The sequence below is a fragment of the Pseudomyrmex gracilis genome, unplaced genomic scaffold (assembly GCF_002006095.1).
Source record: "Pseudomyrmex gracilis isolate BER0280 unplaced genomic scaffold, ASM200609v1 scaffold_0, whole genome shotgun sequence".
Taxonomy (NCBI): domain Eukaryota; kingdom Metazoa; phylum Arthropoda; class Insecta; order Hymenoptera; family Formicidae; genus Pseudomyrmex; species Pseudomyrmex gracilis.
The window spans coordinates 2458011-2485671 of NW_018020584.1; the positions used below are offsets into that span (position 1 = coordinate 2458011).

At 38.4% G+C, this 27661-nt stretch overlaps 5 protein-coding genes across 5 annotated transcripts in view; 2 read left to right on the forward strand and 3 right to left on the reverse strand.

The window, feature by feature from the left end:
- LOC109863793 (lachesin-like) overlaps nucleotides 1–6367 on the reverse strand; it is a 79690-nt gene extending 73323 nt beyond the window's left edge. Inside the window, exon 1 of the mRNA XM_020444358.1 lies at nucleotides 6019–6367. Within this exon, the coding sequence (XP_020299947.1) occupies nucleotides 6019–6070 (52 nt within the window). The 5' untranslated portion in view covers nucleotides 6071–6367. The remainder of the gene's footprint in view (nucleotides 1–6018) is intronic.
- Nucleotides 6368–9672: 3305 nt separating this feature from the next.
- On the forward strand, nucleotides 9673–11730 carry LOC109858783 (protein MIS12 homolog). The gene is made up of 4 exons (XM_020436420.1): nucleotides 9673–10021; nucleotides 10805–10974; nucleotides 11114–11251; nucleotides 11362–11730. The coding sequence occupies exons 1-4, from the start codon at nucleotides 9922–9924 to the stop codon at nucleotides 11620–11622; spliced, it is 669 nt and encodes a 222-aa protein (XP_020292009.1). The 5' UTR covers nucleotides 9673–9921; the 3' UTR covers nucleotides 11623–11730.
- A 1548-nt stretch (nucleotides 11731–13278) lies between these two features.
- LOC109860642 (RNA-binding protein 47-like) lies at nucleotides 13279–15947 on the forward strand. Its single transcript, XM_020439915.1, has 5 exons — nucleotides 13279–13804; nucleotides 14579–14753; nucleotides 14932–15254; nucleotides 15350–15479; nucleotides 15789–15947. Exons 1-5 carry the CDS (start codon nucleotides 13328–13330, stop codon nucleotides 15890–15892), a joined length of 1209 nt encoding a protein of 402 aa, XP_020295504.1. The 5' UTR covers nucleotides 13279–13327; the 3' UTR covers nucleotides 15893–15947.
- Nucleotides 15948–16840: 893 nt separating this feature from the next.
- Nucleotides 16841–18578, reverse strand: LOC109858211 (leucine-rich repeat transmembrane neuronal protein 4-like). Its single transcript, XM_020435305.1, has 3 exons — nucleotides 18341–18578; nucleotides 17653–18009; nucleotides 16841–17376 (listed from the first exon to the last, which is right to left on the reverse strand). The coding sequence occupies exons 1-3, from the start codon at nucleotides 18550–18552 to the stop codon at nucleotides 17004–17006; spliced, it is 942 nt and encodes a 313-aa protein (XP_020290894.1). The 5' UTR covers nucleotides 18553–18578; the 3' UTR covers nucleotides 16841–17003.
- A 441-nt stretch (nucleotides 18579–19019) lies between these two features.
- The window catches only part of LOC109854577 (lachesin-like), a 53435-nt gene continuing 44793 nt past the window's right edge, over nucleotides 19020–27661 (reverse strand). Inside the window, exons 4-9 of the mRNA XM_020427841.1 lie at nucleotides 23475–23660; nucleotides 22593–22785; nucleotides 21313–21450; nucleotides 21109–21228; nucleotides 20373–20543; nucleotides 19020–20065 (exon numbers count right to left, since the gene is read on the reverse strand). Coding sequence (XP_020283430.1) covers nucleotides 19695–20065; nucleotides 20373–20543; nucleotides 21109–21228; nucleotides 21313–21450; nucleotides 22593–22785; nucleotides 23475–23660 — 1179 coding nt within the window. The 3' untranslated portion in view covers nucleotides 19020–19694. The remainder of the gene's footprint in view (nucleotides 20066–20372; nucleotides 20544–21108; nucleotides 21229–21312; nucleotides 21451–22592; nucleotides 22786–23474; nucleotides 23661–27661) is intronic.

Genomic DNA, 27661 nt, shown 5'->3' on the forward strand with positions numbered 1-27661 from the left:
GTGTCAAAGTAGGTTTAAATAAGTATATTGGTCAGTTAAATAGGTTCAAAGTATCTTCAAAAGTTTGAAAGTAGCATCAAAATTTCGACTCGGGAACCTTTCTAAACCGAACCTGTACTTCCATTTGTCTCGATTTAATGCTGCTTATTTCCTTGCCTTGTTTATTTATTTATTTGTTTTTATCTCGCATCGATGACGCAATACGCTGTGTGTAATGAGAAATCTCTCGTCAACGATATATTCTCGCATTTCTTCGCGAAGCGTGGAAACTGACTCACCGACGAATGTACAGTCGTCAACAAATTCGCGAGTGAGTTTAGATTACGCAATACGATATATTCGCAACGAGAGATCGTCAAAGAATCGAGATTTATTCCCCTTCTCGTCTTCACAAAAACACGTACGTACTTACATGAAAGAGAGAGAGAAAGAGGAAGAGAAACTAAAAAATTTATGACACATCTGCACACAACACGCGAGATGGGATCCAAGTTAAAAAGGCCAACTGTCCCCCTTCTCCTTGCGTTAACAAACTTTACGGACGGTAACAATTCGTCTGACCCGAGTATCGCGTTTCCTCACGCGTGGGCGACGCAGGTAGGCATCCACACAAACGTACAAACGTTGGCGTCTGCCAAGAAAATTCCGGAAAAATGAGGAGAGAAAAAGTAAGAGCTGTCTTTTGTTCAAGGTTCCGAGAAAGCCGCTTTTTCTCATGCGGGCTGACCTCCCACGTGCCGTGTCCCTCCTTCCTACACTTTCTAGTGTAGAACTCAATTATTTAATTAGCGCATTAAATGCGCGAGTGACGTAAACCGTTAATGAATATTCATACACGCGGTGTGTATAAATTCTCGGAAGCGGGGAACATCAAAAGAAGAGAACATGGCCTACATCTAAGTAAGGATGATACACAAGGGCATGTAACGTGCGGAATATTTACATCGGCTTATCGCATCCCATAATTATGTAAAAAATAATTTACGTAACGTTTCGTGAGATAAAAAGAGATACATTTTTTACACATCAAATTGTTATTTCGGCTCGAGGCGATACAGAAATGTAATGTGCCCAAAGGCGCATTCGAGCCGAAACAACGATTTTGAAACAAGACAATTATTTTCTTAAAGTTTCTCTTATTCAAATCGAGTTTTAAATTAATTGGACGTTAAATATGTCAAGATATTTCCCTAGCTGTCACGTTAAAATCGTATATATTCACCGATACGAATAAAAATATCCATCTTCTCATAAAAAAAAAAAAAAAAAAAAACAACTGTGTCTTGATATCCGGAGATTGCTTTAAACGAGGGTGAACGAGCGCGTATGGAAAACAGATTGATGAGCAACGAGAGTCACACGAATCGACAAATTCCCTCGTTTTATAAGCGTCGACAAACAACTCTCGAAGTCTAACCGGGACGTCTCGCGCGTATCAGAGACTTATTTACATTGACCCTTAAATTTCTACGGATCGACGGCGACGGCGGCAGCGCGGCGGAAAGTAACTCAACGAGTGATTCAAGGAGAAACGAGACGCGGATCCTTGTAATGCCTATCTGGTTGCGCAACAACACCCGATACGCGGACACGCGTGTTCGCATACGTACACGCGTGTTATCTTGTGCAACCGGCTTTTCCTCTTTTCCCGTGTTTGGCATTTCGAAAACGAGCTGTCTCTTCTTTCGAAAGGGACAACCAGTCGCAATTCTCGCGCGCAACCTACGACATTCATAAATCAATGATAATTTATGAATGAGTTTTTTTTTTTTTTTTTATTATTAAATCTTAGAGAACTTCGAATTACGTTCTTCATTTCTTTTTTCCATTTTAATCTCAGTAATATCGCTTTTAATTATTTATTTATTCGAGCGTCAGTTTATCGGAGCTAAAAAGAGAGCACAGAGAGATTTTATATCAAATTCTTCTGTCAAACCTGTCAAAAACCGTGAAAAACGTTCTCACGCCTCTTTTGAGATATTATCAGTAATGTAAAAATGTAATTGAAGAGTGTTGAATATATAATAACGAAAGACGTGCTAAGAGGTAAACGTCTCTCTCGGTTTTCTCCCGGCCTTAGAGATACCTAATTAACTTTTGCCCCGCGAACTGGCGCGCTCGATGTGGGTCGCGCATAATGACAGACCAGTCGGGCTGAATTTTTGACGGCCGAGACGTAATTCGCGGACGATAATGTCTGTCATTGCGGCTGCACGCGCGCACACGTCCAAATTATCGCGTTGCCGATTATTGTGCAGCGACTCGCACACCGTCCGTAGTTGACATCACCAATTCAAATTCAGGTGAGTCCTTGCGGTGTCATGAACACGCTGTCGTCACGCTTTTCTTTCATTCGTCATTATCGGTTTCATATCACTCTCGAGCAAGCAAAGCATTCATAGATACTATTTCTATAGCATTTCGGACGGCGCTTAAAAATTGTATGATCTCTTAACACAAAAATAGTTTGTTGCGCATCCGTCGGCGAACAAATGTTGACCTTTCGACAAAAGAAGATTATAAAAATATCCTCGCGCAAAAATATTTACGAAGATATCACTTATGTAAGTGACATCTCTTTTTTACGATAAATTTTGCAAACCTGATAATGTCATGTTGTGTTACATCACGCACTTTATGAGCGTTTGTTGTGTGAAGTAGCCGCACTTAAATAATTACTTAGAGTTTTGACGGGAGAAAAACCATATGAAGAGAAATCAATTCAAGATTGTTCTAAATAAATTGACGATGATAAAAAATAAAATTATTACTGTTGTTAAAAAAATATCGTCGTAATTCCATTTTGGTTTCAACTGAGCATAACTGTTCGCTTCTTTTCTGCAAGAAAAACTCTGAAATTTTTTTCAAAATTTATACCTAGAAACAGTAAGCCAACCTAATCTCTCACGCAGATTCGAATTTTGGTTGTCGCTTTGTGAGAGCTTCGTTTAAAAGAACTAATGACGATACGTATTCCGGCTCTTTCCTAATCCGGCCCCGTTTAGGAGCCACGGACGGCTCGTCAGAATCGCAGTCACGCACGAAACGAGTCGGCCGGCGGCGGCGGCGGCGGCGGCGGCACACGGTGGTCCGGTATAAGAAAGAAAGGAAGCCGCTCCTATTATTAAGAAGGGCGAAAACGGGAACTGCGCTGGATATGAAACGCGCGTCGAGGATAAGAAGGAGGAGAAGAGAAGCATATTTTCTCGGACGAGTAACAGTTACCAAAAACCGATGAATACTGGGCCCTCGACTGGCCACCGTCCGGCGCAGCCGCCACCTGGCTCCTCTGGCCCTAAAACCTCTTGTTCACCTGGCTGTTCACCTTCCCCTCCACCTTTCCCCGCTCTCCTCGCATATCCTCGCGCGACGTGGTCTCTCCCCCACCTCGACTCAATCAGTCTCGTTCATCTTATTTTCGGGTCATTCAGCTGGTGCCACCGGTTCTCTGCGGGCTAGCGCACACTCGCTTGTTTGCTTCGTTCTGTTCGCGATGTTTCTTCACGCAGAGAATTCTCAATGGAATTCGTCAGCGGACGCACTTTTTTGCGAAGGTTCTCCCTCTTTGACGACACAACTGCGAGTAGTTTTTTGTGTGAAGCTCCCTTTCTTTCCCCGGGTTCAGACTCGGGGATACTCTTTCGATTTTTAATGGCGAATTATGTAATCGCCCGGATGGGACCGGAAACGAGGAGCGGGCGAGACGGAAAACCGCTCGATGATCGTGTGAAAGTGAATATTACGTGCTTTTGTGCTTGCGTAAGTCTCAATTCTCTCCACAAATTGATGAGTAAATTGTATTTAATTTTTAAACGAAGTTTTCTCAGACTTCGTGTGTCCAACCAATTAAAAATAAATTCAATATTATTGAGACAATAATTGTTCTGTATATATTCGAGATCTCGCGCTGTATATTTTAAAGACCATCATGATAAAAATAAAAAAAAAAAAAAACTTTCACAGAGAGAAAAAGTTTCTTAAATTGTGATCGAGAACAAAATATAGAAAACCACCTTTTCGTGCAATTTTAGAAACATTCGTTGATTGATCGATTCTCGATTGATCTAGACATCTTCGAATTAACGCTAATCAATCGTCCTGCGACTTTGATCGGTTTCGGTCAGACGCGGTCGCGACTCGGTGCATCGGCGAGCGAACTCGCTCTAGCGCAACTGCAATTATCTTCTGGTGCGTAGGTACATCAGGAAGCGTAATTAAGTTTTTTTTAATACATAATTGCTTCTTCCGCGACGACGATTACGAGTCGCTCGCCGATTATATAGTTGCTCGCACGACTATTGTTGCTTACCGTTTCTACAGAATAAGGCAAAGGTCAAGTCGTTAACTATCAAAATATCGTCGTGAGAGACAACACATCACAGGTGTGATTGTTGTGGAAAATCAGATACTTCGAATCTGCGAAGTTACTCGGCGCATGTCTCGTGAAAAGAATTTTTTACAATATTTGACAATCGGGAATGAGTCGTTGATTGAATTATTGACTCCGACGACGTAAAATGACGCGCGAACATAAAATTTTGAAAGTTCTCGAGACGTGAAGTCTAAGAAAAACCACAGCTGTGTTTTTACCACCTAGTGAGTTTCATAAGAAGAACATGAAACAACATAACGCGTAAACTTGTTAGATAAATTTCATTTGTTTATTACTGCGATATCACAGTGCGATTTTGTATTTTTATCAATTTATTTAATTAATTTTCTAATATTTAGCTGAATAAACATATTCTCTTTGATGAGGGCAAAAAATATATTTTTTAAACAGCTCTCAATTATTTTTCTCGTTCCGCTTAAAACATTTTATTTAAAACGTTAAGATCCTTTCTCAAATCCCGTATTTGACCTAAAACTCAACTGAACGAGAGAACTTAAATATTTACAGAAGATACGCGCTTTTGTTCGCTCTGTTATTTCTATACTTATAGGAATTGAAAGAGTTCTATTGCTCTTGACACTTTGTGTTATTGTGGACAAGATATTTGCACATTATAAACAGCGAAGCTTTGTATATATACAGTTCACGTAATATAATAAAAATTCAAAGTTTATATAAAAAATTATAAATTGCAAAAAAAATTTTCCAAGCAAGCAGGAACTGATATTTTTTTTTTTTCTAGAAAAACAAGTGTAAATATTTGAACTTGTGTAAATTGTGTCGCTTCTTCTCAGATTTATTTCGTCGCGCTGCAGTTGTCGCGCATCGATGAATGCGCTCGATCAAGCGATCAAGCGCCTTATTTGAATAACTCGCGGCACGAAGGATCGACAATGCACCGCCGCTGGTGCAATCTCGATTTTTGTCAGAGCGTAATGAGACGCCAATCGCAACCATTCGCTCGCCTCACTGGCGTAATGATTATACTCGTTATTGCGATCGATTCCACGCGATCATCGTCATCGGTGTATAACGTGCATTTTGTACAACCAGACGTGATTCTCCGCGGAAACGACGCCTTCGTGGTGCGATAATAGATCTGTGATTTTGCAATCGATAGCTCTTACCCGAAGAACGAAAAGTACAGAAACACGAGAGAGACAATAACATTAAAAATCGAAATGTTCGCGTGTTCTTCCATCAATTGTTTTTTTGTGTATTTTACGTAGAAATACAAGAAAAACAGAGATAGTTCGCTTTGTCGTACTTTTATACAATAATAACGTCTATTTTCGAGTGTTTGATAATGATAAAGAAAATTATTTACTTCCCATCGTATATCACGCACAAATATTTCTTCTAGATAGACGAGTGGCGGTAGATAAAATCAACCGAGTTTTTATCTCGAACTTTAATTCCAAGTATTCAAAGAATCAAAGTCTGTCTGTCTCGTAGCAGCAATATGTTTAGAAAGTTTACAGCGACTTTGTCGATTATGTAAAATCGCGTAAATCCGCAAACACACCACGAAGTGCATCGCGTCGTCGCGAGAGTTTCAAATAACCATGACAAGAAGAGGCAATCTTAAAAAAAAAAAAAAAAAAAGAAAGAAAGCTCGCACCAACCTTGTACGGCGAGAAGTATCACCAGCAGACCGAGTATTCGCGGCGGCAGCATCTTTATTCGCGTCTCTCGACTTCTTTTCGCGTGTTTTTCTTCGTTTTTTTTTTTTTTTTTTTTAAACCACTTGACAACTAAATGGCACAATGCGCACCACTTTATGTTCGGATCAAACTTCACGTGGGCGAATTCTTTGACGCGAGACGTCAAGATCTATGTTGCGCGTATGATTCGTATCGTTGTTATCGATATTCAATCGTCCGGAAATGTCTTTGTCGTCGTTGCCGAACGGAATCGAGCTGAATACCGAATACAAACTGAGCGTCGCGCGCGGTATCCCGAAGAGCGAACGACGACGGAATCGCGCCCCCGGCTTTTTACGGGGCCTGCGCGGACCGGCTGCGCACTCGGCGAATCTCTCCGTGAGCGACGCGTGTGCGCGACCGAGCTTTTAAGTGTGTGCGCGCGAGTGTGTGCGCGTGCCTGCGTTTCAAGGCCCGTTTCACACATTTCGTCCGATTACGATCATTTGAAAATGTCGCAATGTGTTACTCGGTTACTTGTCAAACTATTCCAGGCTGGAAAGAATTTTAAAAGAATCGAAAATTTCGATTCATGTACAGACACACACATTGTGTTTAAACGTTTTCGCACAGATGTTTATATCATGGTATCTTCAATTTTTGATTACAATTAATCTTAATTGAATCTTCGGTTTGAAAAAGTGAAGAAATATAAAAGACGGTGTCCGTAACTTCTAAATGTGTTTAGTTTGTAAAAAATAAGTAGAAATTCTGAATCGTTAGTTTATACAAAAGATAAAAACTATTTTTAAAACTCTCCGCTCAACTGTGTTTATGTTATTAGTATTGCGGTAATCTTTTATCTTTGCATAGATACGCGATGTAAATATTCTTAAGGCACAATAGGTCGCGATAAGGCCGTGTGGATCATTGACAAGTCGATCTGGATTCTGGAACGCAATTAAATTCATATCGATTTCTTATCAATTTTATATTTCACCACAGTTGGTTCTGCGCGCGCGTTTTTCATATAAAATTTCTATTGAAACAAATCGTCTTTCAATTTTTTCGGTATTACGAGTTAAGGATCTTTTCCCAGCTTTTTGCGCAAAAATATTTATGAGATCGAAAAACATATTCTGTATGTTACCTTATTATTTTCATTGAGCCGCGAGTAACGTCACAACGCGACATGCGTTTTAATTCAATAAATCCATCGTGGTTTCGTCGAGAAGCTGCTCGCGGGAACTGTAAACAAGTAGGTGTAAAGTTTCTCGCACACTCCGACGCATAAAACATAAGTAGCGTAATCGCAATAGCATGCCAACAATCGCTTACCTGCTCACGTATACAGCGACGCGATTTCCACGTGACAAACCAACCTGCCTCTCGGTAAGTCTTCCATGCTGCCCGTTCACTTTATCGCACAAGTCGCGCGATGATGACGGCATGAAACATTTAATTCCATTCCCGCTTTCTATGTAAACACCGCTGCCACTTCTGCATCCGCACGAAGGACGATGTGTCGTGTTTTTCTTCGAAGGTTGCGTTTTACATTTCTTAAAGAGAAGAAAAAAAAAAAAGAGGAACGTTAGTCATCGAAATGATTGAGATTTTGCGTAACAGAAAAAGATTTTAGGTTTTACGGTCGGCTAACGAGCGCGCCTCGTTTTCTGCAATTTCGTAATCGAGTTTTCATGTACGCGCAATCGTGTTTCTTGCAAAGAAACTTGACAAAGTTCTTTATCGTTTTACAAGCGAACACACGTGTCTTCGGAATTAACGTTTTCTGCGTTTGAAAAGAAAGTGGCTATCGGATTCAAGCTTCTTTTGAAGAAGCAGATGTTTCTAATTTGCTTCGACATTTCAGAAAATGTTATATAATCGTAAATGTTCTGTTATATTACTAACTGGTTTTTTCCACAATTCTTCTTACAAAAAAAAAAATGAATATGTTTGAGTCGCCCACATGTTTGCGATATGAATAATTTAAGACAGAGAAAGAGAGAGAGAGAGAGAGAAAAAAAAGATCAAATAAATCACATCATCGCGCGATTATTAATGTGACAAATAAAACGAGCTATTATATTATTATTAGCTATCTCACATATCGAGTGTACACGTGAATTGCATTAAATATACATGAGCTATGTATAGTATTATAATACTATATCTAAGCGACGCCATAACAATCGAGGTACTTTTTTTGGTGCAGATCATATTGATGTTGTGCGTCGTTATGGTATTCTGCAGGCATGACTTATCAACAGCATGACTAATGCTGTCGCAAAAAAATAGTGATGTCACGCACTACAAAGGTGCGCATTTCGTTCGGTGGTCAACCAATGGTGAAACCATGGGAAATAGCTTTTGTTGCGAGAAATGACAAGTTCCGGTCGAACTCCAATTGCTTTTCGAGGAAAACCTGCGGGAAAGTCCGCTTGAAATTTACAAAACAGAACGTCATTTGTCCGCAATTACTTGTCGCTATAAATATAAACGTATTGTCACACAGGAAAAAAAAATGTTATATCATTTCACCAATTGGTATCGACCGCGATGTGCGCGAAGAATTTATGATTCATCGCATCGCAAATAAGCAATTGTAATTAATGTCATCCGTCCATAAAACATATGTAAACGTTATGCAAAGTTAATACTCGTATCGCGACGTCTGTAATTTACGCATGGCAACATTTTCGGCGCGCCGTGTGCAATGCGGGTATATAAAATTATCAGTTAACTGTAATATCCTATGCACAATTTTCGTATTATTCTATTATAGAACGAGTTTTAAATATAGCTTCGCATTGTGTTTGTTTTGTTTCTAAGTTTGTATGAAAAAAAAGACTAGAGAGAGTCGCGTTCGCTTTTTTTCTAAACGCAGGAAACGCTCGTATTTAGTTCGCATTGATAAAGCGTGACGGAAAACATTTGAAACCCGCCAGGTGAGCGACGCCATGACTTTCCGCTTTGTGCGTGCAATGATAACAAACAGACAGGGAGAAGCTTCACGGTTTTGGTAGCTATCGTTGTTCTCGCGTATGTCAACACACATCACAAGTGTACTAAAAACAGAACTTGTAAATAAATATGCAACAAGTGCGTTCAAAGCTTCAAGAAACATACATACATGTATTTATAATATTTACATGTCACACTTTAGTACTTTTTTTTTTTACTTATCACACGATATTATGTATGTGACCTAATACTTATGCGAGAACAGAGCACGAAATGTGTGTTTGCATTCGCGTTGCGAATAACAACTTTACAAGATACAAGAAATAATTTTAAAAATCTATAAATTAGTAGTAAAATTATAAATGCACATCCTTTACCTTATTTAAATAAATAAAATATCAGGAAGAGAGCAACAAGGATGTTATCGCGCGCGAATGCTTCAGCAAATGGAAGTGACAAACCAAGTTCGAATCCCGAAAGTTTACAGAACATGCAGAGCCATCTACCCGAAGTACTTCTAATTAAAACGCTTGTGATAAAAGAACTAAGGATCGCTTCTTAACCGGCCGAGCGTCTCCGCAAGAAGCACATATTTTGTATCACGCTTGGGAAGATGCTCACCACTCGTGGAGTCGCTGTCGATGGAAAGTTCCAGCACAAGATTGGCGACTTTCGCGAAGAGCGCGCGCGGCGTGATGCGTTGACGAACGCGACGGGACAAAGGACGCTTTCGTACGCAAGCAGAAGGACGCCATGTTCATTTGTCAACGGACGTCAAGGTGTTCCCGTGCGGAAGCAACGAGCAGCTGCCGCCGTTTGTCGTCGGTTAAAGAAATCGCGAAGCGACCGAAACGTCCGGATCCGGAGAACTGAGGGTAGATCCTCTTCGCTTTCTCGTGGCCGTCGTCCTCTCGCCTCGTCATGGAGACAGCTTCGGCAGGCGCGGAGTTGCGGAAGCGCAAACGCGAGGAATACGAGATGCAGCTGTTCGGCTTCCATTCTCGAGCCGTGTACGCGACTAGTAAGTCGCCGTCTGTCTTGTAGCACGACGCGAGATGCTTCTTTCAGAGTTGTACACTTTCCGGAACAGTTTAGGCGGATCTACCGCGCGCCGACGGCTAATTACCTTTTCTCGATCCCGGGACTCGTCCCGTCGCCGCTGGACGGGTGTGCTCTAGTTTCATGTTGCATATGATCATGACTAGAGTCATACTCTTCCAGCGACCGGGACGCTTTCGTCGAAATTCTCGAATATAAAACAGAGTCGAGTCTTTTCCCTTCTTTTGTAACGGACGCCAATCGACAAGGACGCCGCACTGGAAGCGTCGTTCGATGAAAGCGTCCTTTATCTCGGGGATACTTTACTTTTTTTTTTCTTTTTTTTATTCCTTTTCGTTGCATGTTCTGAGACTTACCTTGAGTTTTGTTTTTATATTTTTTTTATCCCGCTTGTGCAATTATGTGCAATTGATTTATTAAATGCTTAATTGCTTGTAATCAGTAGAAGAAACAAAAAAATGAAATGAAGAAGACACACAAACTTCCTCTGAAGTTTTTCAATTCAAAAACACAATTTTGTAAAGAGGTTGATAAATATATAATATATGAAAGAGATAAAAACATTTTTGTTATGACTTTCGAATAAAATTTATTTATTTTTTTACCCTTTTTCAAGCAAAACCATGATTGCATTGAACATGCATTATTTGCTGCCATTGTTCTCATAGCTAAGATACCACCAATCTGAGAAAATCCATGCTTGGCTGCTTAGTAATCTTCATGCTTTCTCTTTGTTCTGTTGTAGTTAGGAACATTGTAATGGAGAGAATACAGTCCAGGAGCAGAAAATTGTGTGAAACTTTGGAGAACAAATATAAGCTAGATTCTGAAAACTTGGCTATTTTAAAGCGGAACGAAGAGAACCTTATAAGAGCGTACTACACAGCTTCTTTGCCTCACTTAAACAACATAGAGGTGATTACATTCAAGAGATAAAAATTTATACAATTTGTATGTCTGAGTATTTGATTAGAAAAAGTTTGCAAGTAAAAACAAATTTTTTTCACCAATTGTGGACACAATGACTGAAAAAATGTCTTTTTTTTACTTTCAGAATGTTGTGAAAAAATTCATTGCTGTGCCCAGCAATGTTCTGGCAGAGGAAGATAAGCTTCAGAAAACGCAATATACAGAGGAAGAGATCGAAAGTAAGCGAAAGACATTGGATGAACTCCAGCAAAAAGCCAAACGGGTGTGTAATATGTCTCATACGCAGTAAAACAAAAATGATAAACACTGCGTCAATTATATGTAAATGCTGAGGACATTTAAACATTACATAATCTTTCTGGTTTTTTCCAGGCTACTATGTTGAATGCAGCATTGAAGGAAGAATTACAGGTCATAGAGCAATTTTCGCTCTGCACAGATAATACCGTCAGGTTGAGTCACGTTGTCGAGAATAGCTCATGTCCGGATGTTACCGAAAAACTTCAACAAGTAGTCAAACATTATAAACAATTGAGCGCGTCCATCAAAGGTCCTGTATCTCCTAAAGAACTTTACAATACAATCAACGGTCTAGATTGCATAGATTACGATCTGGATAGTTTACAATTGTAAGAGAGAAATTATCTATATTTGTATAACTTGCATATTTAAATGATATATTGCTGACATTTATCTTTTTGACATTTTTTGTACATATGTAAATACATGTATAAGCTGAGATTATAATTGTATATAATTTACAATTTTATTAAATCTTTTGTACTTCTCTTTATACAAATTAATTCTGATAATTGTTACATCCTTTGTTGTGTTTTCTCTTGACTTTGAAAACTAGATTTTGTGCCGGTTACCGTTACTCTCCATAGTATCTGTGTGTCGGTGCCATATGATACACGCGTGTCGTCTCTAGATGACGCCAGCTGTCTTTTCGACAGACTTGTGGCTAAGTTCTTGTTTACCTCTTGATGGTTACATGACTTTTCACATGCGCAAAATAAATTTGAATTTTTGGAAAATGTAAATGACACGAGTATAAACGCATAAATAAATAAATTTATAAATTAATTATTTTAGGAATAAATTTATTTGTACAATTTTATTGAAAACAATATCTTAATATACAACTCGAGTTATTTAAGTTAATGTAAAACTATATATTATATTTTTAATACATATAAATATATCCTACACGCTGTTAAAAGTTTATATACTACAAATATAATACATAAAAATAACGTTTAAATATGCTTTTTTTTTTTTATACATTGCCACTTTGTTTTATTATTTCGTACTTATTATTTTGACAAACATTTTTCAGAAATGTATTTTTACACTAATTATAAAAAAATCGCAACGAGAAGCTTCTCTCCGGCAAAGAGAAAATTTGCAGTCTTGAAGAAGCTCAAGAAACATCGAGCGAATTCTATTATCGTTTTGAATGTTCAAAATTCCCTCGACAAGGAACTATAACACAAAACGTTCGATCTCTTCTTGGAAGTCGTCGGAGAATCGGAGAATTGCTTCGCCGGTCGTGCCTCGCTCCTCCCCGTCCCCCACTTTGCGCCCTTCGCAACAGTCTCTCAATCCGATCCTTACAGATAATTCGCGATAGCTAGTTCGCGACGTATCGTTCAAGTAATTGTTAGTTAATGATGAGCGACGATTCTAATGATTTGTCCAATGAGTGTCATCGCACGCTGCGGCTTCTGGAGATGTTGAAACGTACGCATTACGAGCTCGTTCAGGTAGTGATCAACAAAACGATTCGACTTAGTAGAACTTGTTTTCTCTTATCTTCTTAACGAGCACATTAGGACAAATTCACCAAATATAAAAAAATATTCTGTATAATGTGTTAGTTGCTGAAATGTTTTATATGTGAACAACAAAAGTTCTTTAATTAAAGAAGGAGAAAGTGCGTTTTGAAGTATGTATGACACATGTGCGTGCATAAGTTTTTCTAAAATTCAGTTTTTTTATTATTTTAAGAAATATCGACCTTATCAATACATATATAAAAAAAAGTCAATTGTAGTTGAAGGAAGATTTGTGTCCCTGACCAATAGAAAATCTATAAAACGCTAAAGTTATAAAATTTCTGAAACGTTTGTCTCAGTGTTCTTTAAATATTTTCAACTTCTTCTTGCTACTCAAAGCAAGAAATCACGAAATCGTACACATGAATTATTTCCTGGTGCAGGAGAACGGCCAGCGTCGATTGACGGCGCCCGAGATCGCGCGCGATCAACGGCAGCGCGGTAAGGGCTCGGAGGTGTTTTTGGGCCGATTGCCGCGCGACTGCTACGAGGACGAATTGATGCCGATATTGGAACGCGTGGGCCGGTTGTTGGAGCTGCGACTGATGCTGGATTTCTCGGGATCTACGCGCGGCTACGCGTTCGCGTTGTACGAAAATCCACGCATCGCCCGAGAAGCGTGCAATCGTCTCAACGGCTACGAGATCCGTCCCGGGCATCGCATAGGCGTCGTCAAGTCTATGGACAACTGTCGGCTCTTCTTCGGCGGCGTGCCCAAGACCAAGACCAAGCCGGAATTTATAGAGGAGCTGACAAAGTTTCTCGATGGCATCACCGACATTTACCTGTATCCGAGCGCGCACGATCGCAATCTGAATCGCGGTTTTATCTTCGTCGAGTTTAAGGATCACCGTGCGGCCGCGATGGCACGGCGCAAGTTGATACCCGGCAAAGTAATGCTGTGGGACCACGAAATCGCAGTAGACTGGGCGGATCCTGAACCGGGTGATCCGATCGACGAGGACATTATGGAAACGGTGGGTAGTTTTCAAGCTTCACATTGAAGCGATGCTATTGAACAAGTTTTCTTTTGTTTTTGCTTTTGAAGATGTAAATGATAAAAGATTCTTTACGAGAACTGTTGACATTTATTAATGTGTCATTTAACAATTACATGCGAGTGTGATACATCGGAGTAATTATTATTAATTATTATTAAGTATTATTAACAAACAAAAAATGTAAATTATTGAGTATTCCGCGAATACACGCATACATCACTTAAATATAAAAAATGAACAAATTGGAGCGTTTGTCAAAAACTGTCATTGCTCTATATAATGTAATCGTGCGAGTGTTTGTACAACGAATTGAACAAAATTAAAAACTGAAACACGCGAGCTTTTGCGCGCGCAATGCAGATTTATTAATAACTTTTTTATTGAAGTGCTCCGCGCCTTAAAAATCGAATAATAATATTTGCCTCACAGAGGTACTCTCAGTTTTATTTTTAATAACAAAATTTAATAACCGTGAGATTATTAAATTTTGTCTGTATTAAAGTGATTTATTCTTCACGTTAAGTAAACCCGATGTGTATTTTGAATTCAACGTATACAAGACTGTCCTCTCGTTTATTTGTAAAAAAAAAAAAAAAACAAATTTCACAGAAAAAAACGTGGTTAGAAAAAAAATTTTATAATATAAATGTGACGACATTGAGTTCTTGTCGCGACGAAATTACATCATTGTAAGTAACAGCACAGATATGTCACTCCTACTAATTCAATATCGCTGGCGATGACAAATAGGTGACGGCTCTGTTCGTAAGAAACCTCACGCTCGATATGTCGCAGCAGAAGGTGAGAGAGATTTTCCAAAGGTACACGAATGTGCCGATATTGAAGCTGAAGAAGATCAATCACTTTGCCTTTATTCACTACGAGAATCGCGAAGCCGCACAGACCGTAATGGACATAATGCAGAGTGAGTATGTGACGTCAATTAGAATCAAGATAAAAAAAAAAAAAAAATAACTAAAGACAAAGTATAAAGAATTTTGTAATATATAACTTAACACACTATATTATCAATAATTTTATTTTTTCTTGTTTAATATATTCTGTTAATTCGTTTAAGTTTGTTTTTATCTCGATGTCTTCAGAGCCTGATAGCATCGTTGAGAAAGAAGGCTGGGAAATTCGTTGGGCAAAACCGATCGGTGCGTCCAAAATCCTAGAGAGGCAACGATATATTCGCGAGGCTGTGGCTAAATCCAGCACTCAGGTTACTAACACGTCGAATTCACAACAGAAGATCCAAAAGAAACAATATCGCATCCAACCGTCCGAGAAAGTCCAGCAGGAAGACGATAAAGTTTACCTGGCGCAGATCAAGATCTTGCAAAACGTTGTCAAAGAGAGATTCAATGCAACATGCACTTTTGACTGCATTCCGATGTCAGACTCGTCCAATTACGTCGGCAAAGTAAGCGTTTTAACTACTAAAACTTTCTCTCGTTTAAATATGACAATTTCCATTTCATGTTCAATCTTTCGTTCGCATTGTTTTGATTATTCTAGATAACTATTCACAGAGACCAAATAATCTTGTTCGAATTTCAAGGAGGGCCAATGGCATCAAAGCCTAAAGCCATAAGCGCGACATCCATTCAAATGTATCAGTATTTGACGAGCACGTTCCCGACTCTTGGTATGTATAATATTTTGGTATTATAATAAAAGCTCTTGATTACCGCATTCTCTATATCTACGCATTGAATCAAAGGATTTTGGAAATGTTACGTAGATTAAAATTCAGCTGTGTGATGACAAAAAACAAAGAAAAGAAGGGGGAAATATGTGACATTTTAAATATTATAGATAAAATTAAAAGTTTTTACTAATAATCGAGTAAGTTTCATCGCAAAATCTTGTTTGCGCTTTGCTCGCATCATATTTGCATTCTATGTGATGCGTTATACTTTAATATTATTTTCCGTATTTCTATCTCTCTCAACAGCGCCGCAGCAGCCATTTATACACCACTACGTTCACCCGGGAGGAGCATTTAATCCCATGACGTATGCGCCAATTGCCTGGCATCCGGAAGTAACTCAAAATTAAATTTGCGACTCCTATTTATTTGTTCCTCATTCTTAAGTAATTGGTTGTTGATTCAATTGTTTGTTCTCACGCACATAAAACAAACTCTTCGTTTTTTTTTTTTTTTTTTTTTTAACTCTGATTTTAACTCGAATATTTTAACAATGATTGATATTAATGAAATGTTTTAATTGAAACGATTTAACAGAACAATACATATTAATGAAATGTTTCACACTTCAAGAACTGAATTTAATTTTTTATGAAGTTACTGTTTTGATACTTTCGAAGAAGTGTATGTGTGTTTGAGATATATTTATTATTGAAGCGTATAAAATCGCGCTGTTTCAATCAAATTTTAATCTGTATAAATATATCCAAAATATACTCCCTATGAATTTCAATGACACAGATTTTACAAAAATGTATTTTCACTAAAGTGATTTTAATTTTTACAACTTCGAAGTTATAAAATGTACTTTCGGAAAGAAATCCAACAATGAGATATATTTAAATCCAAATTAATAAAGTGATTATCACTTACATAAAACAGCATCTAATGTAATTTTATAGTAAATTTATTTGTGAGATGGAAACACACTGTGTGACGATTATTTTACAAAAACTTGATTTATATTATATTAGAAAATTTGATTTTGTAAACTTCATGCGCTTCACGAAAGTTTCAATGTTCAGTTTGAATAAATTGTATCTATTGTTCAAAATGACAAATGTAATCAGAAAGAAGAATAATTTTAGTTTAGAGAAACGCGTACACGTTAACGTGCTACGTTGTTGAATCTATGATCATGTGATACGTTTTGTAATACTTTCGTGTGTAATCTGTGTCACACACAAGCAATTAATAAAGACACTATTTTTCTAAGTCTTTATATGACTGTTTTTTTTTTTTTTACACTTGTCTTATCGAAATACCTTACAAACCAAACCTATTTAAAAAATTCCAAGTACAATCTATATCTATTTTAATACATAAATTGGTTATAAAATTACTCTCACATTATAAATATAGAAAATTAATCAAATTTACGGTAAAGATATCTCAATAAAAAAATTAGCTTTTTTTTATCGTAAAAAAATTTATGAAAGAAGATTGTGAGATAATACGTATTTACCGCTTCAACGGGAAAGACTTCAGTGCTCTTTGCATCGATGGCAAGACTGTGGAGTAATCCTCGAGAATCCTTCGTACCGTCTCATAATCGGTATTGCCAGTAATGTTGCTCGGTCGCATGCAACGCACTAGTCTTTTGGCCTGCTCGTTACATCCAGCCAAACTGTTCCTTTCCTGCACGCTGAACGTTTCGTACGTGAATGTCAGCAGCTTCTCCACGACGCAGTCGAGCACTTTGTCGCTCGGCAGTTCGCCCCGACCGCTCTCGATACAGTCTTTGATCATGACGTTCATCCAGTTCCAATCCTCCCACATGTCTGATATCTCGACCTTCTGGTTCTCGAGCTGCCACGTCAGCCTTGCGCGATATCTACGCGATAATAAATTAGGTACGTGTTACGACATGAGAGAAAACTTTATTTCAGTAGTAGTTTTTAGTTTCCATTGCATTCAAGAATTCGAGATTGAAAATTTTTTTTTTACATTACAGAACAATTGTGTATTCAAATAGAGAAGTTTTTACATAAACCCAAAAGTTTTTATATTATTTTGTTTAGAATTATTTTGGATAGTGTAACTTTTTTGATCAATATTTGTATGTGACGTTTCTACACATTGATATTTCGATTCAACGACGAAAACTTACGACCAGTTCCATGGATTCATGCTGAATTTGACTTTCTTCAATTTTCCCAAGTAGGCAAACATGTTGTAATCGATATAGCGAAGCTGGTTGTAGTCGAAGTAGAAGTTTTCTAAATTAGGAAGCGCATAAAAGATCGTGTAGTCGATCCCTTGAATAAAGTTGAACGACAAATCGAGGGTCTGCAGGGACTGCATGTTCGCGAACCATACTCCTGGCACGTATGTCAGTTTATTGCCCCAGAGCATCAACTTTTTCAACTTTGTAAGGCCTACGAATGCCTGTGCGTCACATGTCTGTATGCCCGACTCGTGCAGATCTAAAGTCGTGAGAGTAGCCCCGAATCTCGCAAAAAGGTGTCTTTGATAGAACGAAATAAAATTTGCGATTACTTTCAACATGATGCATTTTTGAATTTGCATTGATATACGTGATAATAAAAATAATATTTGTTTTAACAAAACAAATATTCAAACTTTACACAAATATTTAACAAAATATTACACAACATATAAAAAACATATCGCATAGAGAAAATAAACATAAAAGAAACATTATTAGAGAAAATACACGTATAAGAATTTTTATAAAAATAAATATACAAAATTTTATATAAAAGATTGATTGAGTCGTAATTCATGTTAGATCGAATTTTTTTTTCACGTTCGTTTGTTTAGCGGCTTCTTCTTACCCTGGTATATTAGGTATATCAGAGTCGAAAATCGTGATGATCGTTGTGTTGGTTGCCGCTTTGTCCAAATAATTTTGCAGCGTTTTTATTTCGTTGCACCGAAAGCCAACGTCATTCGTTCTTTTGTAAGTAATTCTTACGCACGGTGACTGTGACAAAGTAGCCCCGGCAAAAAACACATAAAGGAGACAGATTAACAGTAAACGCTTCATTGTTGTAAAACTTCGCCCGCGACGGAATCGTTGAAGCAACTGAGCATTCACGACAGCGTGAGCGATAGACAAACATGAGGCGTGGGCGGAATATCGTCCTCGCGGCTTCTTCCTCTTGTCGATGATAAAGCAAATCAGTTTCAACAGGAATAATTGATATTTTCATTAGCTATTTTTGCGATATCCAACATCCGAGTGTCGCTTAATTTTTCAACAATTTATGTTACATCATTTTATTTACGACGTATTTTTTTTTAATTTTTCTAATATTGTGTCATAATATGTGTGTCATACATCAGTGGAAAACTTTTCTTCAGGTGCAGAGATTGAGTTTCACGCTCACGAAATACTCGTTTAAAAAAAAGGAAAGTCCTAGAAAATTGTGAAAAATTAGTGGAAAGTGGAAGGTACTTGCGAATGATGGTAGAAACATTTATTGTCATACATATATACACAAATGCCACAAGTCTCATTAGAGATAAATACTGTTCCTAAAAACGAAACGAATCCATTTCAGTCAGTTTTGTACAGACCTCGACAAAACTCCAATTACATATCTCTTCCTCATAGAGAGACCTTTCTCTCTGTATTTTACTCTCTATTGATGTACGTACATCTACTATTATCATTTAAACGCGCGATAATTATGCGAAAACATCGGAACAATTCTCTTCTCGAGAATGTTGTACGTTGTTATTATTAAAAAAGTTACAAGCTGACGTTTTCGACAAACAGAGAGCAAATTTCTCGCATCGCTTTACGTGTCCGACAATGAAAAACTTAATTCTAACAACTTTCTTGTATGTAAACGTATTCTAGATAAATATATAATGGCAATCACAAGCGTGCATTTTTAACAGCGTGACTATCTATTTGTCTTGAGTATACGTATATAACTACATTTATTGTCATAAAAATGTTCTCGTTATTTACAGCGAAGTGTATCGATGTTCTCGACGAATATTGCGTTTTTTCTATGATATATGTATCTCTGAACGAAGATACTGTGAAAAATGACAATATCGAGTACCGGTCATACTCTCTCGTTTCGTAAATATCAATCAAACCAAATCATGACAAACAGTTTCTCGTTGAGATTAAACGTTATATTTCATAAAGAATTTTTTTTTCCCCTCGCAAGTTTAGGTGCGAAAGATTACCGCGATAATTATTACGACGAGTCCAATGTAACAAAATTGCCGATCGGACACTGATCGAACGCCGTTTTGAGCACCCAATTGTGTCGGTGCCGAATGCGCCGGTACCGGCGCCGGAAACTCAGACACTCTCGGTTTGTTCGCCGTGTTCGGCGAGAAGTTCGACGCGTTTCTTCTGGACATCGGCGTGGTGTAGTCCACGTTCTTCGGAATCAGTTCCGGCTCTGCTTCGTCGACCACGTGCGAGTACTTTTTTCCCTTCCTTCCCATTTCTTTGTGCAAAATGTGCTTCTCGATGATTTCGGTATTGCGTACGGACGTTACGGAAACTTTCGTCGGTTTCGGTAAGTGCAGTTCTGCAACGCCACATCGAAGAAACGGGATTATTTATGACGACAAAATTGAATACATCGCGCGACGAAGAACATTCGTAGAATCTCCACTTTAAAAAAAAAAAAAAAAAAAAAAACGTCTATCGAGTTTGATCAATTTTCTGTTTCACATGCTCTTCACATGCGTGTCAAATATATCCGGGTTTCGATATGTAATTATATGAGAGAAGGATTTAATAAAGCTATTAATTTATTAGGAATTTTTAATTAAATTGGGAATCCGGAGTAAAATTATTGCACACAAATTTATAATGTCGGTTATTACATGTACCTTGTAGTCTAATGGAACCTTCCATTTTTCCGAAAGCATTTTCAGCTACACACGTGTAGCTACCGAAATCGGACCGATCGAGTTGTCTGACAGTGAGTTTCAGTTGATATGTATAATCGTTGATGGTTACTTCCGATATGTTGTGTTTCTCGTCCTCTAATATTTTGATTCCTGAAGATACATACGTCTAATTCGTTTTAAAGTTTGAAAAAAAGATACAAAAATGTCATGCATTTGCACACGTCGTACATTTACTATTTCTAGATGACATGCGATTAAAATATATGTAACGTATATAACACATTTTCCAAAGATCTGACGATAAAATTATTAATGACAAACAGAATTCACAATTTGGCGTGACAATTGTCACAGAGAACGATAGATGTGTATTTTTTTTATTAACTTGTTTCAACATTTAGTGAGAAAAATATTTAATTTTTTTTTATCTCCTAGCGCACGGTTTTATCTCGTCGAAATTTTTTATACACATATTATGTATAAAATAATATACGCGTTGAAATATATAAACGCGTTAAAACACATTTTGATGTAAATATTTTTTGTTAAAAAACAACAGAAATGTAAATAACCGGAGTGACAACTAAAAGAAATATTTACAAAACTTTTTGACTCTTAGTATTTATAAATTTGTTATATTTGTAATAAAACAAAAATAAAAATAAAGACACAAGTAGATCTTTGCGCATACATCAAAAGCTGAGATGCTTCTCACCATTATTTCTATACCACGTGTTCAGAGACTTCGGCGAGGACTCCACGTAGCATTGAAGAAGAACGTCGCTGTCGACGGGCGCCGCTACTAATTGGTTCGAGATTTTAATCAGCGGTGCAACTTTAATGAAAAAGATGCAATTAGTCGCGTAATTTAAGCAGCTCCGAACGGAGTTGCTATCTCGCATAGCGGTAGCGCACTTACAATGAACATTGACGTAATATCTTTTGCTGACCGACGGTGGCACTCCGTTTGACGCGATGCAGAGATAAGATCCCATCTCTTGTCGCAGAACGTTTTTCAGATGAAGCTGTTCGCCCTCGAACGTTCGCGTTGTTTTAACTTACAAAACGTGAAACACATAAAACAAAATTAAGAAAAACTTCAAATTCATATTTTTCTCGACACTTTTATTTTAAACAATTGAACTTGTATATCTCTCTCAAATGAAATTTTTTCTTACAAAATAGAGAGAAAAAAAATCTCTTCTAAGAAAACAAAGATTTAATTTATTTTTGTTTACTTTTATATAAATTTTTTGTGCTTTGAATTTAAAATAAAACATCTAGAACGCTTCTGAAAGAAAGTCGCTTTGTTTTCTGACGTAGTCATTTGAAGGCTCTTGAAACAGTACAAAAGCGGGAATATCGATGTGCGAAGAAGACGGGAGTTACCCCGAATAGAGATACCGCGCGCCAATGGCGCACGCTCTCGCGACGCAGTGTACACACCGCCGCATATTGCAATCGAGGGGCATACGAGAGAGAGTCGATAGCCGGGAGTCGCACGCGGCGAAGAGGAAATATATGTAAAGTCAACATCCATCACTCACAGTCAGGAAGGCTAATCGGATGGCTGCTTTTCCGCGGGACACGGGGCGCTTTTTAAAAAGTGATCCCCGGGATATATTTCATCTCCAAAATCACGCACCCTCGTAACGCGCGGATCAATTAAAGATAAATCGTCTGGACGGTTCCGTTTAGCCGCGATCAATCCGCGTCCTTTTAGAAGTCCGATTCGGTTAATCAGTCATACCCGACGCTGCCGCTGGGAACTTCATTTATTTTCGCTAGTAGCGCATTTCGCGTTAATGGCGAGCCTCATCGTGGTGTTGGGATGTGATGGAATTTTAATTCACCATTTCAAGACCGCGACGGGCCGGTTATCTCTCTTTTACGCAATAATACAAGCATTACCGAGGGGAAATTAACTAAATCAAATTAGATCACCGGGTCCCATTATCATCCGCGAATTATATACCACTCCAGTCTCAAAATTAGCACGTAAAAGCGTGTGTCAACGTCAGTCACATCGTGTTCCACATCGCAAAACATATTATCTTCTTAAACAAATTGTTTAAATAAATTAAAATAAACGCTAATAAGAGTCTTTCTCAAATGTGTGTTTATAGCTTTTTTTTTTTTTTAAATATTTTTATATCAGTTTTTTTTTTTCACAAAATAGATTACTTAGCGCATTCGTACTTTTCTTCGTGTCGTGCTCGCTTCTCAGAGTGATGTTTCGGCCGTCTTCTCGTCGCCAGATTACCACAGGTTCCGGATTACCTGTAGCTCGACATCGCAGTTGCACGTCGCCGGTCTCCTTGGTCGTGAGAAGATCAGCCGTGTCGTCCAGATCCATAATGTCCGGAGGTGTTACAACTTTCATGTGTCCGGTCTATATACGCGCACAACACATTCATATCCATTATCCATCTTTCAGAAAAAAACCTTTTACCGTTTCCGCGTCGGAGGTCTAAATCAGTTTTGATCGTGTGCCGTATTCGATCAAATTAAGCCGGAATTAATATCCGCGATGAGAAGAAAGGAGCATGAATATTCAATTGCGTGATATCTCGGAGATATAACTGCATTAATAATGTAAAATATTTGATTTTTCTCGTCGACGTGTTTGAAATCGTTTTCGAAAAGGAGAGCAAGAAACGAGAACAAACTCTCTCTTTCTCTCTTTCGGCGGTAAATACGTAATGACGCTGAAAATTATTCTCTCTCGCGTTTAATTTTGTTCCTTTCATTTGCCGGGGCAACAACGCGAGAAGGATTTGAAAGAAATCCGTTCGAGTTAAAAAATGTAAGATAAAGTTTAAAAATGTAAACTGTCAGAAGCGAATTTCATATCGCAACACGACGACGGCTTCCGGTTCGCGGTGAATGTTAACCCGTTGGCTTTTTGTGCAACGTACACGTGTGTGTGTGTGTGTGTGTGTGTGTGTGTACGCAGCATTTGTGTACGTAGCATTCACGCGGTGTATTTGCGTTAAACACGGCGAGCAAGAGCATCCGTCGCTATTCGGCGGGTAATAGAGAGGACGGCCGTCGGTGTAATGCTCGAGCGATACTACTGACCTGGCTCCTCATAGGATCCGTATTAACCTGACACATGTACGTGCCGGAGTCGTTCGGTTGCACGTTACTCACGTGCAGCTTCCATGTGTTATGGCCGTTGTGAGTGACGGACAGACGCGGGTTGTGTGCCACCATGTGCGTGTGAATGGCCAAAATCGCCCGCGAATCCGACTTTATCCAGGCGACCTGCGCGTGACAAAAGTGCTCATTTCGCCTGCAGCAATAAGCGGTTGAAGATATGTATGTGCGGCTACGAAACCGGACAACACATTGTCCGTTTTAAATAGGGATATTTGACGCCTATTAATTTATCCTACTGGTTAGTGATTTTTACTTAGTACATTCGACTCGTTTCTTCTTTTGTTTTTTTTTGTTTTAGCGCTGCAAATATATAATATAATAAACATTTGTACGTTTACGTTTCTTTGTAAATTGATTTCCATGTCAAATATTAATATGTTTTCGATATGGTCTCGCGAACGGTTTGATACTTGAAAAATCTACACTTAATTTACGTTTGGCAAAATTTACATTGATAAACCAGTATTTGATTTAACCACACGCAACGTTAACAAATATGTCTTTTGATATTTACACAGAAAGCTGTAAACGCATATATGCGCATGTGCGCACACGATCGGGTAAAATATAGATAAACCGATTCTTCGAAAAACTTCATTTGAGATCCAACAAATTATTTTAATAGTAATTCAGTAAAATTACTGCAAAATATATATTAAATATAAATTTTGTCATGAAACGTAATGCAAAAAAATCTTTCAAATTTCGTGTCAGGAGTTCGTAAAAAAAGTTTCTCAACGGTTTACATAAAAAAAAATACTATTTCCCTACATTTTCATAGCAATACCTTCTTGTACGAGCGCAACAAAGAACGCAATAAAGATAAATAACGTTGTATATGCGAGCGCAGGAAAAGAGATTCGTTTTTTCTAGAGCAGAAGGTTGCATTTTGCACGAGAGAGCTCGAACAGAGAAAGAAAGTGAAAAAAAAAAAAAAAAAGAGAACAAGTCAAGTCTTGCACGAAAAGCGCCGAACTCTTCATTAGTATGGCGCTTAAAAAGCGTGCTTACGAAAGGCGCTTATCGGTATTCATACCGTTTTCTCTCTCTCTCTCTCTCGAAATTCCGCTCAGGTTTACGTTGCCACCCCTTCCGCGTTCCCCCCCTTGCGAGGTTTCCTTTTCCTTCTCGATCTGTCATATTTCAAACGCGGCGGCGCACAGCCATTGAGCGTGCGAAAGAGCTTTTAAACCGCGAACAAAAGCTCTGTGTTGCCGTGAGTTTCGATCGGCAATAGAATTTAAGACGCGCATAAATACGATGAAAGAGTATCGCGATCTACCTGTGCAGTCAATTTGGGAGAGAGCACGCTTTGGATGCGAACTCTCTCTCGTACACACGGAGAGCAATTGCTGATGAGATGTTCCTCGTGTGGACATCCGATACATTTGATGAGATATGTATATCTATAGTATATCTATAGTTGTATTATATCTCAGAGCGTATATATATTGCGTAAGTGCGGGATCCCCCGCATTTGCGCGTAGCCAAGTTTACTTGCCGGTAGTCCAAATTCCACCAGTATTGGAATTACGCGCGCCTCTTTCATTTCCACATAGAACGCGTATTTTTTTTTTGCAAAACGTTGTTTACGAAACAATATATCTCGCAGAAGACACAAGTTCGTTTCTCAATGAATTCGAAATAAACCTCGCTGCTGACGCAACACTATTCGCATCTAATTGCGAGGTTTGGATTTCTAGAGAGATAGAGGCAGTAGTTAGTAGTAGTAGTAGCGGAAGACTTTGGGGATACCGGCTGCGCGCCCCGGTTGTTGCGTGGGACTGCACAGCAAAGGCTTAAATTTCTGAGATTAGACACCCCAACGGGATACACGAGACACGGCTACGTGTAATGCGACTATACTGAGAGTTCGAGACCGCTTGCCAAATTAAACAGCTTTCCCGGTTACGCAAATAAGCGCGCATTTTTCGTCACGCTGTTTCGTTTTTCTTTTTTTTTTTTTTTTATCGCACGACGTACCTATTCGACGCAAAAAATAAAATATGCATGTATATATATTGCACGTGCAAATATCATATGGAGAAAAAAATGCATATCCGAAATGATTAAACAAGAGCAACGAATGCTAAAAATATTTTGCGCGCGGGAGGTTTCTCTCGCACGTCGGTATATCTAAAAACGAGATGTGAAATAAAAAGGGAGTAAAAGCGTTATCGGCGATTATTTATCGGAAATTGAACGAAACTGAAATTAAAAATTTATGCGCACGGACGCACTCAGATATAAATAATCGCAAATGTCGGGTTCGAAAAAAAAAATACGAAATTTATATTATAACTGCGTGCGCAATGTCATAAGAATTTTTGCACTGCAAATTCAAATTCTCTCTCTTTCTTTTTTCGCTATTTTTGTTTGTCTAAAATAACTTCTGGCGGATTTGCAAACCTTGTATTTGAAAAAAAAACATACATTCTAATTACAATATTGCAACGATTTATTTTATACTTTTCAAAAAAGAGGTAGTTTGGTTCGTGTTTTAAATAAAAACAAAAAACGCACAATTTAAATTCATATTACTGTTTTTTTTTTTTTTTTTTTTGACACGAGTCTCCGCGTGATCGACATTTTGCTGAAATGCGTAAGGTGCATATAAACGGCGTTGCGAAGTCAGCAGCACTACGGTGATTCTGCGAGAACCGGCGATGGAAGAAGAGAGGTGGAAGCGAGAAACCCGGCAGCAAAAATCAGGGCTATTCACCGACGCTATATTAGCGGATCTGATTTATGTTCTTTCTTCCGTCGTTTCCTTTCTCTTTCCGGCGAGAGAGTCAACCCTTGCGGCGGAGCCGCGAGCGACAAGACGGTGGCGAGCATCCCTCGAACACGCTCCAACAGCGTTAAGAAACGCGATAAAGAAACGATTGTCGCGATCTGAGCGCGCAATCAAACTTGGATTTCTTCTTGAAAGTAAATTACTCGTCGCGTCTGTCCCAGAAGAGATTTTCCGAGATCCTGACGCACACACAGACGTTTTCCACACGTGCGCGCACACGTACGTCAATGAACTATATAGATACAGGCGAAAAACATCTTCTCGCGTGTTAAATCACGGTCAATGCTGGCTGGCGCCAGTGAGATTACGTCAAAAAACATACGACCTGCTGACTCATCGGCCAAATTGCACGAAAATCGATAATGTGTCCGGTGAAATAAAGTAGAGAGTATACAAATATAAACTCTCTCTCGAAAACAAACAAGTTTAAATTGTAACGACAGGTTCTTCCGAAGCCGAGATTCGATGGCGAACTCTTCTTCCGGGTGAAATTACAAAGGCGATTTCGATAATCATCGATGGAGAGAGCTTTCAAAGCAAACGAAGCTTTTCGAAATCTCGCAAACAGATGAAAAACTCGATTTTTTTAGCTCATTTCGCGCACACTTTACGTTAATTTTAATCTCGGTTCACTTGAGCAGAATTTTAAATAGGAATATTTGAAAAGATAAAAATCGAAAACTAGCGGTATATACATACGTATACAATAAAATCGAAGTAAAACGCGACTCTCCAAATTGAAATTTGATTATATACTTCCGCGTCGAGTTAAGAAAGTCTTTTTATACACTACAACGTGCGTTAAAATCCACGATAAAATTTTTTTGCGTACGACGAAAATCTATTTAATGCTCGGTTGTATTTTTGTTGCGGACTTTTTAAACTTTTTAAATCGTGTCATGCGAAAGAACTTGGTCGTTTCAGAAAATGTCAAACTTACGGCGATTTATAAAACTCTATTTTTACTATAAAAATTCAATAGTTTATAAAAAGGCGATCCTTTAAATAACTGAGGTATATGACAGTTTTAGAAAAAGAACTTCCGCTTTTTACGAAAAGACACACAAAAGGAGCGCGCAACAAATATGTATACATATACATCTGCGTCGCTATATGCACAATATAAACATGGCGGAAGCAAGCGTGACGGATCAGAGTATAGAGCTGTTTTAAGCTGGGTATACACCTAGCGAACGAACGCCAAACGAACAGCGAGCGCAAACGTTTGTTATTATCATTCGTCAGATTTATACGCCAAAACAAATGCGAACAGAACATTTGATTCGCATTTGGTTTGGTTCCCTCATGA